Raw genomic sequence first — 14086 nt, 5'->3', positions numbered from 1 at the left:
TACGTGAAAATCAAAATATGTTGGTTAAAATTTCTGTTTCCTCCAACTTCAGAAGATTCTTTCCTACTTCTGATTACCTGACATGCTGCCCACAGCCGTTCATTGACATCAGCAGGGTTAAGGAACTGTCTGTTTCGCTGGTGGTATGCACAGCCTGGCCCTTGCTCAGTGTGACACTGCAAAGGTGTCCCCTTCCGCCCTGGCCTGTTGGCTCGCTCACTCCAGCCATGTTCTCTCCTGGCTTTGGCTGCCAGCCCAACTCACTGGAAAACTATCTGAGTATTTGCCACCCAGAAGGGGGAACAGGCCTGCTGTTTTGTTTCCTCCATAGTGAGAGACATTCCTCTAACCATTCAGAGTTTGGGAAACACAGAAAAACATCGGCCCTCTGCCCAGCGACGCTGCTGACCCAAAGGCTGTCATCCCGATGCCCAGGCGTTCCCTGTGTGAAGAGGCCGTGGAGTGGATTTTCCTGAGTGACCTACATTGCTGTTTCTAAGTGTGCACTGTATTCTGCAATAGGAGTCATCCATGATTTTTAAAAAATATTTGTTTATTTGAAAGGCAGTTACAGAGTAAGGAGAGACAGAGAGAGAAGGAGCTTCCATCTGCTGGTTCACTCCCCAAATGTCCCAAAGTCCAAAGCCGGGCTGAATTGAAGCCAGGAGCCTGGAGCCTCTTCTGGGTGTTCCACACAGGTGCAGGGTCCCAAGGCTTTGGGCTGTCCTCTGCTGCTTTCCCAGGCCACAAGCAGGGAGCTGGGTGAGAAGTAGAACAGCTGGGACTTGAGCAAGTGTTCATATGGAACGCTGATGCTGTGGGTAGAGGCTGAGCTGCATCACGTGCTGGCCCCAAGTCTTCCCTGGCTTATACCTTCATGTTTCCTGTCTCTCCCGAACTGGTGGATGTTCTCAGGTCTGTGTGTTATTGTTTGGTGGGGATAGGAGCGTGGTTCCTGTGTGCTGCTGCCATTCCAGGAAGTCACACTGCATGCAACAAACCTGCAGGGTATCACACAGTGAGGGTGCATGGCCTGGCTGTCACCCCCGGGGACGTGGCGAGAGGTGGTCTGCCTGCTGGGGCAGGTCATGGATGACATCAGTACTATGTGGGCAGGTCACACATGATGTCACTGCCACAAGCTGAGGCAGTGAGGGAGGAAGGGGCATGGGAGGGGAGATGGCTTCTCCAGGGGCGAGGGGGTCTTCAGAAGGTGAGATGGAAAGCTGGGCCCCCACGTGTGTGTTGAGGGCCTCCACATGAGAGCAGGAGGGGAAACAGCTGCTTCCCATCCCTGTGCAGGAGGCCACGGTGGTCCTGCGCTACTCTTGGCAGCTACAGTGAAGAGAACAGAATTCTCAAGCGTGGCAGGACGCATCCTGGCTCCACCATCTGTTAGCTCAGTTGGAATTGCCCAGCTGGCACCCCCGTGAAGTGGAGGACCACCCCAGCTAATAGTCACACCTGCCGCATTTTGCAGACAGTGACAGAGTAACGTGTGTTGACTGTTAAGGAGACTTGAATAGAGGCCTTGATGCATGAGCTCAACCCACAGGAAGCCCCAAGCCAACCCACATATCAATCCCATGTATTTAGTTTCCACAGCGCGTGAGTGTTTTGTGGATTCAGGACTATCTGCAGCTACTTGGGCTGCCTTTTACGTATTTTATTTCTCTGAAAGTCATAACAACAGGGATCTCCCATCCACTGGTTCACTCCCTACAAGCATGCAGCATTCAGGGCTGGGCACCTGGGTCTCTGAGAGTGGCAGTGGCCTAAGTACTGGAGCCACCAGTACTTTCAAGCTGTGTGTCAGCAGGAAGCTGGAGTCAGAAGTGGAGCTGGGACTTGAACCCAGGTGGTACAATATGGAATGCAGGTGTCCCAAGCCAGCAGCTTAACTGCTGAGCCTAACACCCACCCACCTGCAAGACCTTTCTTTCATGAACAGGGATGTGTGTGTGTGTGTGTGTGTGTGTGTGTGTGTGTGTGTGTGTCTTCCTGGCGCTAAGTCACCATTTCCTCACTGGCCGTCAAGCCCGTCCCCAGCCAAGGAGTGGCAGCAGTTGCCATCAGTCCATCACTGTTGCCTTGTTGTTGGGACAGCGTCTGCATAAGGCCCGGTGGGGAGCAGGAGCGGAGATGCGAGGCCCAACACTGCTCAGAGCAGGCGCCGTGTCTGTCCCCTCTAAGCCTTCAATGAAGGAAGTGGCCCTGTCATTGGAGGGCAGTGGTGCATGTTGCTGAGCCACAACATTGAAATGGGAAAATGTTCAAGCAGTTGCTGGAGACATAATTTAAAGATGAAGCCATCTGGACCCAACATGATCCCTAGTGGCTAAACCCTTGCCTTATATCTACTGGGATCCCATATGGGCACAGGTTTGTATCCTGGCTGCTCCACTTCCCATCCAGCTCCCTGCTTGTGGCCTGGGAACGCAGTTGAGGATGACCCAGGGCCTTGGGACACTGCACCCACTTGGGAGACCCGGAAGAGGTTCCTGGTTCCCAGCTTTGGATCGGCGCAGCACCGGCCGCTGAATGGGAAGTGGAACAGCCGGGACATGAACTGGTGATCATATGGGATCCTAGTGTGTGCAAGGCGAGAGAGGACTTTAGCCACTAGGCTACCACACTGGGCCTAGTATTTTTAAAACACCACACCATTGTGTCTAGTAAAATGAAGGAAATTTTGAGAAAACCAGACCCACATAATGATACCTGACTGTAGTGATGGGATAAGGTGAAACCAGCTGCCTGGTTCTTCCTGTTTCCCAGCGTTTTATCCCTCTGTCTGCCATTGCCTGGCCAGGTGAGGTGTGTGTCTCCATCCCTCCCTTCTGTGCAGGTAAAGGTAGGAAGCTCAAGTGTGGATTCAGCTCTTGTTGTGGGAGGTGTCCCTCAGTTCTAAAATCTTTCTTCTCCCCACCAAACCCCCCACCTCCCCACTGAAAGAGTAAGTTTGTATTTATTGCACTTGAACTTGCAATGGGTCAAACTGGCCTTCTGGGGTCACATGAGTCATAAGGAGGAAGCAGTGACCAGGAAAGTTGGTAACCCGTGGGGTGGAGGAGGGGAGAGAAGGAGACAGTAAGGTTTGTTTGGCCTGGAGTGGGAAGAGGTCTGCTGTAAAGCTTGGGGCTGCCCCTAATAGCATAGATACAGCTAGGTCCACGTCACCTCTGGCGTCTGGAGAGGCCTTAGCAGGAATCTGATGTGGGGAATTCCAGACTGTTGTGACAAAAGGCTCATTCTATGGTGGCTTTCTGAGGCCCTTGGGGTAATGGGGTTGTGTCTGTGTCTCCAGGGTCTGCCCAGGCGTCCTCGGGATGTGCCGTGGCCCTGTAACCCGGTGTTGCCTCACTCTGGGTTGGGTATAGAGTGTGGCCTTGGAATCATTGGGTTTTGGGTTTTCTAGCTTCTGCACATGGGTTAGCTGTCCTTCGCAGTGGCCCACGATGTCTTCTGTTTGAGAGTGGTGTCCTCAGATGCCAGGTGTGCCTGGTTTGCTCATCCTGGACACCACAGCAGGACTCTAACCCACTGTCCTTCACTCGCTCGCTGTCCAGAACTAGTAGCTTGCAGAGGTGCCCTTGTGCACACACCACAGGCTGACCATGAGCCTGGGGTTTTAGCCGCTATCTGGGTTAGGGCTGTGTCCCTAGTCTCTGCCGCCCTGGACCCGGCTCTGTCCTTCGGGGGTATAAAGTCCTAGGAAAAGAAGCTCCCTTTCGTTTTGAGCTTCATGGTGGACACATCCGAGTTATTTTCTGTGAGCAAAGCTGTTGTTTTTAAAAGCTTTACTTATTTGAACATCAGAATTAGAGAGAGAGGTAGGGGGAAGAGACACAGAGAGGAAGTTCTTCTATTTGCTGATTGACTCCTGCACTCAAATGGTGGAATAGCCAAGGGTGGGCTGGGTGAAGCCAGCAGGTGGGAACTCTGTCCGCGGCTCCTGTGTGATTGGCAGGACCTCCAATACAAGGGCTAGCTGCTGCTGCTCTCCCAGGTGCGTGGGCAGCAAGCTGGATCAGAAGTGGAGCAGCCAGGACTCAACCAGCACTTGGTGTGAAGGATGCTGGCACTGCAGATTGTGGCTTAACACTCAAGGCAGTGCCAGCCCCAGGGCTCAGTTCGTCCACCCCAGGAGGTCCCTGAGTGCTGCTGCCTTGACTGCGGCTCCTGTGGTAGAGGTCACTCCTTGTGCTCAGCTGCCTGCTCTTCATTTTCCTCCCCCTGCCTCTCTGTCTTCTAGTTCTTGGGGCTGCTGCCCGCACCCCCCTTGGCGACGGCAGTACTGTTTTGTCTTAGAGGGGTGGTGACACAATTTCGGACAAGCCGTGCCTTTTCTATTTCACTATTGGCCCCCTCCACACCCCACTGCATGTCAGTGTTGGCACCAGCTCCTCCCACACTGCCGTGGTCGGGACACCATCAGGAACTGGGGCCTGTTGCCCTACGAATGTCTGGGTGAAGGTGCGTGAAGCAGCAGCACCGTGGGGCTCCGTGCTGCCTGGGTGCGTGAGGTTCAGTGAACCTGCATGCTGACTGCCTGGGCTGCTGTCCCCTGCCCCAGGTCTAGCGTGAGTCTCCCCTAGGTGCTGCACTTCTGGTACCGGGGGAGGGCAGAGTTCCCTGTCCGGCGTTTTCAGAATCTTCATGCAAGCACATAGGATGAAACATGTACGGATTTTGCAAGTTCGTGCACCAAAAGTATGATTACTTTTTGAGTGGGCAAGAGACAGAAAAGCCTCACTTGTGTCTGTGGTTGGCTTTCCCAGATACTTTCGGGGGCCTTGGACCTAAAGCTGGGGGTTGGGAATCCATCCAAGACGTTCACATGGGTGGCAGGCTCGCATGGCTGTGTTAGCTGGGAGTTGGTGCCAGGTGTCAGAGTTGGGGCCGAATTCAAACATCCCCATATAGGGTCTTAACTGCTGGGCCCCTCTTTCCCCCTCTGAAAAGCCATCCTTTAATTCCTTTTATTTAAAAAATATTAATTTATTTATTTGAAAGAGTTCCAGAAAGACACAGCCATACATCTTCCATCCGCCAGTTTACTCCCGAAATGGCCACAACTGCCAGAGCTGGGCTGGTCTGAATCCAGGAGCTTCTTCTGGGGCTCCCCTGTGGCTGCAGGGGACCCAGCACCTAGGCCACCCTCCGTGGGTTTCCCAGGCAGGTTAGCAGGGAGCTGGGTCAGCAGTGGAGTAACCGTTCCTGTTGTGCACGTGCACTGAGCCTGCCCTGTGCTCCGTTCCAGCTGGCCTGCTGCTGCGGCTCCGCCGGCTGCTCCCTGTGCTGTGGCTGCTGCCCCAAGATCCGCCAGTCCCGGAGCACGCGCTGCATGTATGCGCTGTACTTCATCCTGGTCGCCGTGCTCTGCTGCATCATGATGTCGCACACCGTGGCCAACGAGATGCGGCGGCATGTGAGTTGTCCCTGTGCAGTCTCCCTCCTGCTGCTGTTCATGGGCTGGGGCTTGGGGGCTTCCTCTCTTGGAACCTTCTGGAAGCTCCTCTAGGGCTTTCTGGGCCAAGCCAGTCGAAGTATCTGAGGACACCTCGGCTTTCAGCACTGGTGTGGCTGCTCCCAGCCACCTTCACAGCTGTGCCGACTGGGGCTCAGCCTCTTCCCCATCCTTGGTCCTGTCCTCAGAGTGGCCGCCGGCGTTCCAGGTAGCAGCGGTGATGCTCGTTTGCTCTGGCCCAGCTGGGACCGGGGTGGGGTGGAGATAGGCCGAGAGGCTCCCCCAGGTCATGGGGAGGGGCCGAGGCAGGCACTGGGCTCCTGCACAGATGATGGCTCCAGGACCAAAAGCTGCACGTGGAGGCAGGTCCAGCTTGAGGTGCTGGCAGTGACGCCTTGGGACTTGACCTGGAGCTCCCCTTCTTCCTATGGTGCCACTCTGTGCCAGCCCAGCATGGGGGCTGCCTGCAGGGAGGTGGGCTTCCTTCTACAGCCCCTCAGAGAGCAGACATGGCCATCAGCACTGGAGTGACCGCCTGCCTTTGCTGGGGAGAGAGACGGGAATAGTCCCCAGGGCAGCTTCATCCCCAGAAAGGGGAGGGGAAGCTGGCATTCCAAGTGCCTGGCACCCACACAGCACCCAGGAGGGGGTCAGGGCAGGTCTACAGGAGGCCTTGGCACCCACACACAGCGCACAGCACCCAGGAGGGGGGCCAGGGCAGGTCTACAGGAGGCCCTGGTACCCACACAAACTCAGCAACCAGGAGGAGGGTCAGGGCAGGCCTACAGGAGGCCCTAGCACCCACACACAGACTCAGCACCCAGCACCCAGGAGGGGGGTCAGGGCAGGCCTACAGGCAGGTCCTCTGTTACGGTGAAAGTTGGAGTTCTTTTCTCAGCTTATATAGAAAGAAGCAGGGACGCAAATGCAGACGTAGTGGAAACTTGATTCGTAGCCAAGGGAAAGCGACAGAACACCTCCCCAAAAGGATGTGGGGCAGCGGAGTATCTGGCTGGACACTAGCTTCAGGAGAACGAGCCTGGACTTTGTGAGGGTTTTTTTTCTTACAGTCATGAACATGGAGTGGGGGGCGGGGGCTCCTACCAGCTAGGCTGATACAGAGGCATCTGGGTAAGATTTATACACGTTGTGACTTGGTCAGCAGCGATCCTAGTTGCAGCGTCATCCATGAGGCTTCAAATCTGGGAACATGAGTCGTGACCCCTTCCCTGTGTCTGGACAGAGGAACCGAAGGGCAGTTCCCTGCCTCCTGGATGGTCTGGGCACTGTCAAGTTCCTGCATTGCACAGCTTTGCAAAGCCAGCGTGTCAAGTGTGTACACACAGAGAACTGTGAGTTGGGGTCCAGGAAGTGGGTACCCCTCTCCTCTGAGCCCCTGGACCCAGCCTCGCCCTCCAGGGTGCAGATAACCATGACTCAGATGAGCATTCTCCATGTTCATGTTGTTTCAAACATTGACCTGGTGCTTTTTTAAGGAGGCCCTTGACACGGGTGCTTGGTGCAGAGTGTCTTAAATATAGGGTAAACCACGGTCAAGATAGCAATTCTGTATCCCACCCAGAGTACCTTAAACGCTGACTCTTAACCTAGTGAGATGGGGCGGTGGAGGCTGCAAGAGCCAGGCCTGGGAGGCCAGCGGACAGGGACAGCCAGCTGCCTGCTGCCTAGGCCAGTGCTGCTGTGTCACCAGGCTGACACCCCCAGGCCAGTCTGCTCCTCACAGTGACGTCTCATCTGTGGCCCAAGAAATGTCTGAGAAAGGAGTGCCGGGAGGTGGGAAGGGGGGTGTACCTAGAGTTCTGGAGGTCCCCTCAGCCTCTGGTCTGCTGCCTCAGTTTTTCCAGTCGCAGAACGTTCTCCCAAATTGAGTAAGCGTCGGTTGACGCCAGCTGTGGTCCTGCGGTGGGAAAGCCGAGGAGCGTGGCAGCTTCTGTGGTATGGCCCTGGCCTCTCGGCAGCTATTTTTTTTTTCTTGGAGAAATTATGCCTGGGAGCCAAGAAACCAGATCTGTAGCGACGCAGATATATAATGTCATACCAGAGCAGAGAGGACTTGGCAGCTAGAGATGTGGTTTTGGATATGATTTTCATGATTTTTTAAGAATATTTACAAGTGTTTATTTGGAAGTCAGAATGACACAGAGAGAGGAAGAGACAGAAAAACAGAGATTTTCCATCTGTTGGTTCACTCCCCAGATAACCACAATGGCCAAAGCTCAACCAATCCAAAGTCAGGAGCCAGGAGCTTCTTCCAGGTCTCCCATGTGTGTGCAGAGAGCCAACTACTTGGAATCTAGGCCTGCTAGCACTAAAGACCATGGAGACAGGGGATCACAGCCTGTGTTCATGAGGGGTCATTCACTTGGCACCAGATTGCCCAACACTAAAACAACTAATCAATGAATGTGTTTGCTAATGATTGTTGTTATAACCTGTAAGTCATCGCAGGCCTTCAGGTGCCTCTGTAGTTGTTTTCTTATTCTATTTTTTAAAAAAATATTTTATTTATTTTTATTACAAAATCAGATATACAGAGAGGAGAGACAAAGAGGAAGATCTTCCAGCTGATGATTCACTCCCCAAGTGAGCACAACGGCCGGTGCTGCGCTGATCTGAAGCCGGGAGCCAGGAACCTCTTCTGGGTCTCCCACGTGGGCACAGGGTCCCAAAGCTTTGGGCTGTCCTCGACTGTTTTCGCAGGCCACAAGCAGGGAGCTGAATGGGAAGTGGAGCTGCTGGGATTAGAACCGGTGCCCTTATGGGATCCCAGTGCGTTCAAGGCAAGGACTTTAGCCACTAGGCCACGCCACCGGGCCCTCATTCTATTTTTTTTTTAATTATTTATTTGAAATGGGGTGTTACAGAGAGGGAGAGGCAGAATCAGAGAGAGAGAGAGAGAGAGAGAGAAAGAAAGAGAGAGAGAGATCTTTCAGCAGTTGCTTCACTCCACAACAGCTAGGGCTGGGCCAGGCTGAAGTCAGGAGTCTCCTCCTAGGCTCCTGTGTGGGTGCAGGGGCCCAAGCACTTGAGCCATCCTCTGCTGCTTTCCCAGGTACATTAGCAGGGAGCTGGATGGCAAGTGGAGCAGCTGGGTCTTAAATCAGCACCCATGCGGGATGCCCAGGCTGTAGACTGCCACTTTGCTGGTACACCACAATGCCGGCCCCTGCTGTGCTCAGGATGTGCCTGAGTGTAAGCCCCATGAGGGGCACCTGCGGGAGGACACTGGGCCTTGTAGTAGCGAGAGCCGACTGAGTATGGGGTGTGGGTTGGACATCTCGTTGCATTGTTCCCATCTCAAAATGGAACCATTCTCTGCAGGCTGTTCTTGTCCCACCAGGACAAGCTGAAAATATTTGATGCCTCATAATTTAAAAACCCATTTTAGGGGCATACATTTGGGCTGTCAGTTGAGGGGCTGCTGTTTAGGGCTGCTGCATCCCATATCAAGAGCCTGCGTTCCATCCTGTTTTGCACCAGGTTCCTGCTAACATGTGTCCTGGGGGAAGCAGGTGATGCTTCAAGTGCTGGGGCCCTTTCTGCTGCCCGCTGCCCTTCTCTGTGTGCTGTCCCTGGGGCAGCACGCTCCCTTCTGGCCTGGTCACTCCTCCTCGTGGGACAGACTCATCCAGAGATGCAGTTTTGTCCTTCACCCACTCTTTAAGTCCAGTGCTGGACTGCATGCTGTCCCCAGACATGATGGATTTCCAGTCCACCTGGCGGTGACTTGTCAAAGCCAGGATTGCAGTGCTGTGTGTTGGGTTCCCCTTGGGCTTTGGGGGGTCCTGGGCACCACGGTTGCACTTAGGCTTCTTGGCCATCCCAGTGGGAGCTGGAGTGCTCTCTGCTCCTTCTCTTTCTCCCAGCTGATGCCTGTCCCGAGTTCTTGGGTACTGCAGTGCAGCCATCACGGGGGAGTATAGCTTAGTGGATGGTCCCCGCCTCCCAAGATTGATTTATTTATTTGAAAGGCAGAGAGTCATCAAGAAAGAGAGATCTTCTATCTGCTGGTTCACTCCACAAATATCCTCAACGGCCAAGATTGGGGCAGGCCCAAGCCAAGGGCCTGGAACTCCATCTTGTTCTCCCATGGCAGTGGCAGGAACTCACATGTGTCCTGGGGCCACCTTCCACTGCTTTCCCAGACACATTAGGAAGTAGCTGGAACTGGAGCCGACACTCGTGTGGGATTCTGGTGTCATAGATGGCAGCTTCACCCACTGCACTGCAACGCCATCCCCCTCACTTAAAAATGTGTCTATCTGAGAGTCAGAGCTGCCATCACTAGTTTAAATCCCAGATGCCTGCAATGGCCAACACAGTGCCAGGGCCAAAGCTGGGAACCAGGAGCTCAGGCCAGGCCTCCTGCCAGGGTTCCCCGCCGGGTCCCCCTGCAATGGCCAACACACATGCCAGGGTCAGGGCCAAAGCTGGGAACCGGGAGCTCAGGCCAGGCCTCCTGCCAGGGTTCCCTGCTGGATCCTCCCAGCGTCTGTATTAGTCAGCAGCTGGAGTCAGGAGCTTGAGCCCAGGCACCCTGACGTGGCATGTGGACATCTCCACCACGAGGGAGAAGTGTCCGCACCACACCTGAGAGCTGCAAGACTGCTTGTCCATCATCTGATGACCCTCCTGGAGCAGAGAGGGTGGCTACCCAGTGAGGCTGAGGAAAGTCCTCTGGCATGAGTGCTAGGGCTGTGGAATGCCGGCTGCAAGGGCCAGGCCAGTGTGGTGGTAAGCGTGGGACATGGACAGTGGTGCCCTCATTAAGATGAACTTTGATGACATCGTTGCATCCTGTGAGGGTGGCAGAGCCCTACGTGGTGACTTCTGCCCCCTGGGCTTCTGACAGGCACAGCGGCTGATTTCTCCAGCCGGTACTAGTCCTGCTGGTGCTGGGTGTGCTTGGGGTCAACATTCACCGGGTGGCAGTGCAGTCCCTTAGGGAGCGCTGGCTTCCAGTTCCTCACCTCCCATCTGGGAACAGTGGCTGGGGGGAGGAAAAAAGGGGGAAAGGAATGGGCTCCCCACCTGCCTCCTTCCTGTGTAGGCTACAGAAGCTGAGCTCCTGGCAGAACTATCAGAACTGTCGTCAGAAGTAGGAAATCAGCAGGAGCCAAAACCCAATATTGTGTTTACTTCTCAGCTTTGCATGGGAAACAGACCCTGCCTTCAGGCCATGTGAGGTGTGGCCATCTTCGCAGGCCCTGGAAAACTTTTCTTCCAGCCTCAACAGCGAGCACTTTGTCTGGGGTCAGAGTGGCGGGCATGCGTGCCAGGGTGGACTGTCTGCTTTGCTTCTGAACGTGGCATTTGAGGGTTGCGTGGCTGAGACGCATGGCAGGGCCCAGGTGGAATTTTCTATCCTCAGCCAGCTTGTTTTGGCGAGGATTCTCAGACAAGGTGCGCCATGTGTGTGCACCTTCTCGGCACCACGCTGCTGGGGCTTACCTGTGCCAGGTGCATCAAGGCTGTGGTACAGGGACAGCGCTGTGGTGTACCAGGTTGGGCCATCCTCAGCACTGACATCCGTAGGGGTACTGGTTCGAATCCTGGCTGCCTAATTCCAATCTAACTCCTTGTTAATGTGCCTAGGAGGGCAGCAGAGGATGGTCCAGGTGCCTGGCTGGTGCACCAATGTCGCAGACCTGGAGGAAACTCCAGGCTCTTGGCTTTGCCTAGCCCAGCCCTGGCCATTGTGGCCATTTGAGGAGTGAATCAGTGCATGAAAGATCCTACCCCACAGCACTCTCTCTCTCTCTCTCATTTTATAACTACCTTTCTTATATAAAATAAATTTTTAAAATGACTTAGGGCTGTTGCCCACACCAGCTGTAGAACTTAGAGATCCCCACTTTTAACTGCTGTGTAGTTATTTAAGGGGTGCCTACAGGCAGCTGGTAGATGGAGGGAGGGACTCGTATCCCCACACATTCCAGATGGTTTAATCTCTGGCCTGTATTCCACCCAGACACAGCCCCAGGTGGGAGACAGCAAGAACCCCACTCCCACTGCCCCTCTCTTCTGTGCCCCTCTCCCTAAGGACTTGTCCTCCCACACACTGCCCTGCTGGGCCTGGGGTGGGTGGGGAGCCAGCTTGTACTCCGTTGAACGCATATGTGTTCTGCTGAGGCCTTTGAGTCTGCAGCAAGAACACTGAGGTTTGGGAATTGTCCCGTAACCATGCGTTTGCCCCGGGGAGTTGGGAAAAAACAAGAAACAATACTCACCATCTGTGGCCTGCAAGAATGCCTCAGCAGTGGCTTGGGGGAGCTGGGGAGCCACAGATGTTGGCTGGTCACCTTCAGGGTGGGTCTGGCTGTGGGAGGAGAGTGGGAGGTTGCCTGCCCCAGACCCTGAGCTTCTGTCTGCACAGGCTCCTTGTGGCCTACAGGGAGAAGCACACAGAGCAAACTGTGGCTAGAAAGGCCTCTATTGGCCTCTCCAGGAATGGGCCGGAGGGGACAGAGCTGAGCCAGGAACCAGGAAGACCTTGTGAGCCCATAGAAGGCAGGAGCCCCCTTCCCCGCCCCGAGTCTCCCATGGCTTCATGGCCTGCCATCAGCTGCAGCCCAGGACTTTCAAGTGGAAAAATCAAAGACAAACCTGAAGGCTTCCAAGAGTTGCTCTCCCCTTTGAGCTGTGGGGAGTCTTGGGCCCCCAGCCCTTGTGACCCAGGACTGGACAGAAAGAACTGGCCCGTGGTACTGTGCATCCACGCCATGCATGTCACCCATCCAGAGGTTGCTTGCAGCTGTCATTGATCAGATCAGCTGGCTGACACGGTGTCGCCATGCTGGCTGGCGTCCATGCTGTCTTTATTGTCCTTCATAATGGCCTCAAATGGAATGAGTGTTGCTGGCTGTTGTACTAGGATGTATGCCTACAGTTGTTGTACTGGTGGTTGTTCCTGGGTGTAAACTTCCGTGCCTGGCTTACAAACTGAACCTTATCTGACTTGTGAACACACAAGGAAGCATGCATCCATGGGGAGTCAGTACCACTCCCTGTTTCAGGCACTCACGGCAGGGCCTGAGAGTGCCTCCCACAGGCCATGGGACCACTGTGGTTGAATGTTTGTCCTCTTCACGGAGTGTCCCAGGGTGACCACTTGGTTAAGCAGCCACACTGTGCGCTTGTTCCCATGCAGGTGCTGGACATACACGAGCGAATGTGTGTGACTTGGCATCAGCAGGTGTGACGTTGACGTCCGTTGTGTGGGTTTGATCTGTGGTCACACAGGCTGTGTGTGTGACCATGGTGAGGACCTGTCTGTGTTGGAGCCACAGGGAAGCACCTGGGGGTACTGGGATCTTCCCCACCCTTCTGGCCCATGACAGGAATGCCTCTGTGGACAGGTGGTCCAGTTGTTTGATGTGCAGCCCCAGAAGTGGCCAATGGCACAGCTGCAGCCACAGTCACACATACCACGGTCCCTCTGCAGGCGACTCCATGTGCTCCTCCAGCTTTGGACCTGCGCACTTGGTTATGTCCATCCTTCTACCCCTAGCCTGCAGTGCAGATCCTGCAGCCAGAGTTCCCACACCCTAGGACAGGCTCTGCTGTGGTGGTGCCCAGGCGTTGCCTGCAGCATGTTGTGCCAAAGGGCCAGTGAGGCCATGCTCCAGGAAGTCATACACCTGGATTTACACAAACAATGCCTTGGGCTGGGGTTTACTGGCTGCTGTGTTAGACCCTGCCATTACAGTGCTTTCTCTCTCTAAGGTGGAGACTATGGGGGCCTAAGCTTTAGGCAAAGGGCACCAGGATTCTTTGAAAAGAGTGCTGATTAACCCTTCTTAAAATTACTTATTTGGGGCCTAGTGCAGTGATCTAGCAGCTGAAGTCCTCGCCTTGCACACACTGGGATCCCATATGGGCGCCAGTTCTGATCCCGGCAGCCCTGCTTCTCATTCAGTTCCCTGCTTGTTGTCTGGGAAAGCAGTTGAGAATGGCTGAAAGCCTTGGGACTCTGCCCCCATGTGAGAGACCCAGAAGAGGCTCCAGGCTCCTGGCTTTGGATCAGCGCAGCTCCAGCCATTGTGGAAGATCTGCCTCTCTGTCTCTCCTCCTCTCTGTATATCTGACTTTCCAATAAAAAATTAAAATAAGTCTTTAAAAAATTACTTATTTGACAAGCAGGGTGACAGTCACCTCCCAAATGCCCCATCCAGAGTGGGCCAGGCTGAGACATCTAGGGAGCCGGGAACTCCAGCCGGATCTCCCACAGGGTTGGCAGGAACAGAAAGAATCCTGAGGTCCTCACTAAGCTGAAGTTAGAAGCCAGTGCTGGGAATCAAACCCTGGGCAGCTGGTGTCACTAAACTGTGTCTCAACTGCTATGCCAAGCATCTGCTCATGTTACTGTTCTTTCTTTTTCTTTCTTTCTTCTCCTTTTTTTTAAAATTGAAGATTACTTAATTGTTTAAAGGCAGTGACAGGGTGGAGATGGGGGGATGAGAGTTAGATCTTGCATCTGCTTGTTTATTCCCCAAATGGCTGCAACCCTCAGGCTGGGCTAGGCCATGACGGGAAGCTGGGAGCTTCCATGGTGTTTCCCACGCAGGTGGCAGGGCTGCCTCCCAGATGGAAGTG

At 54.4% G+C, this 14086-nt stretch overlaps 1 protein-coding gene across 1 annotated transcript in view; it reads left to right on the top strand.

Moving 5' to 3' along the window:
- SERINC5 (serine incorporator 5) overlaps positions 1 to 14086 on the top strand; it is a 61397-nt gene that overhangs the window by 29045 nt on the left and 18266 nt on the right. The window contains exon 2 of the mRNA XM_058656322.1: positions 5264 to 5431. Coding sequence (XP_058512305.1) covers positions 5264 to 5431 — 168 coding nt within the window. The remainder of the gene's footprint in view (positions 1 to 5263; positions 5432 to 14086) is intronic.

Source organism: Ochotona princeps, chromosome 28, assembly GCF_030435755.1.
Source record: "Ochotona princeps isolate mOchPri1 chromosome 28, mOchPri1.hap1, whole genome shotgun sequence".
Classification (NCBI taxonomy): domain Eukaryota; kingdom Metazoa; phylum Chordata; class Mammalia; order Lagomorpha; family Ochotonidae; genus Ochotona; species Ochotona princeps.
Note: the sequence above shows the minus strand (reverse complement) of the source record. Positions and strands in the feature narration are given on the sequence as shown.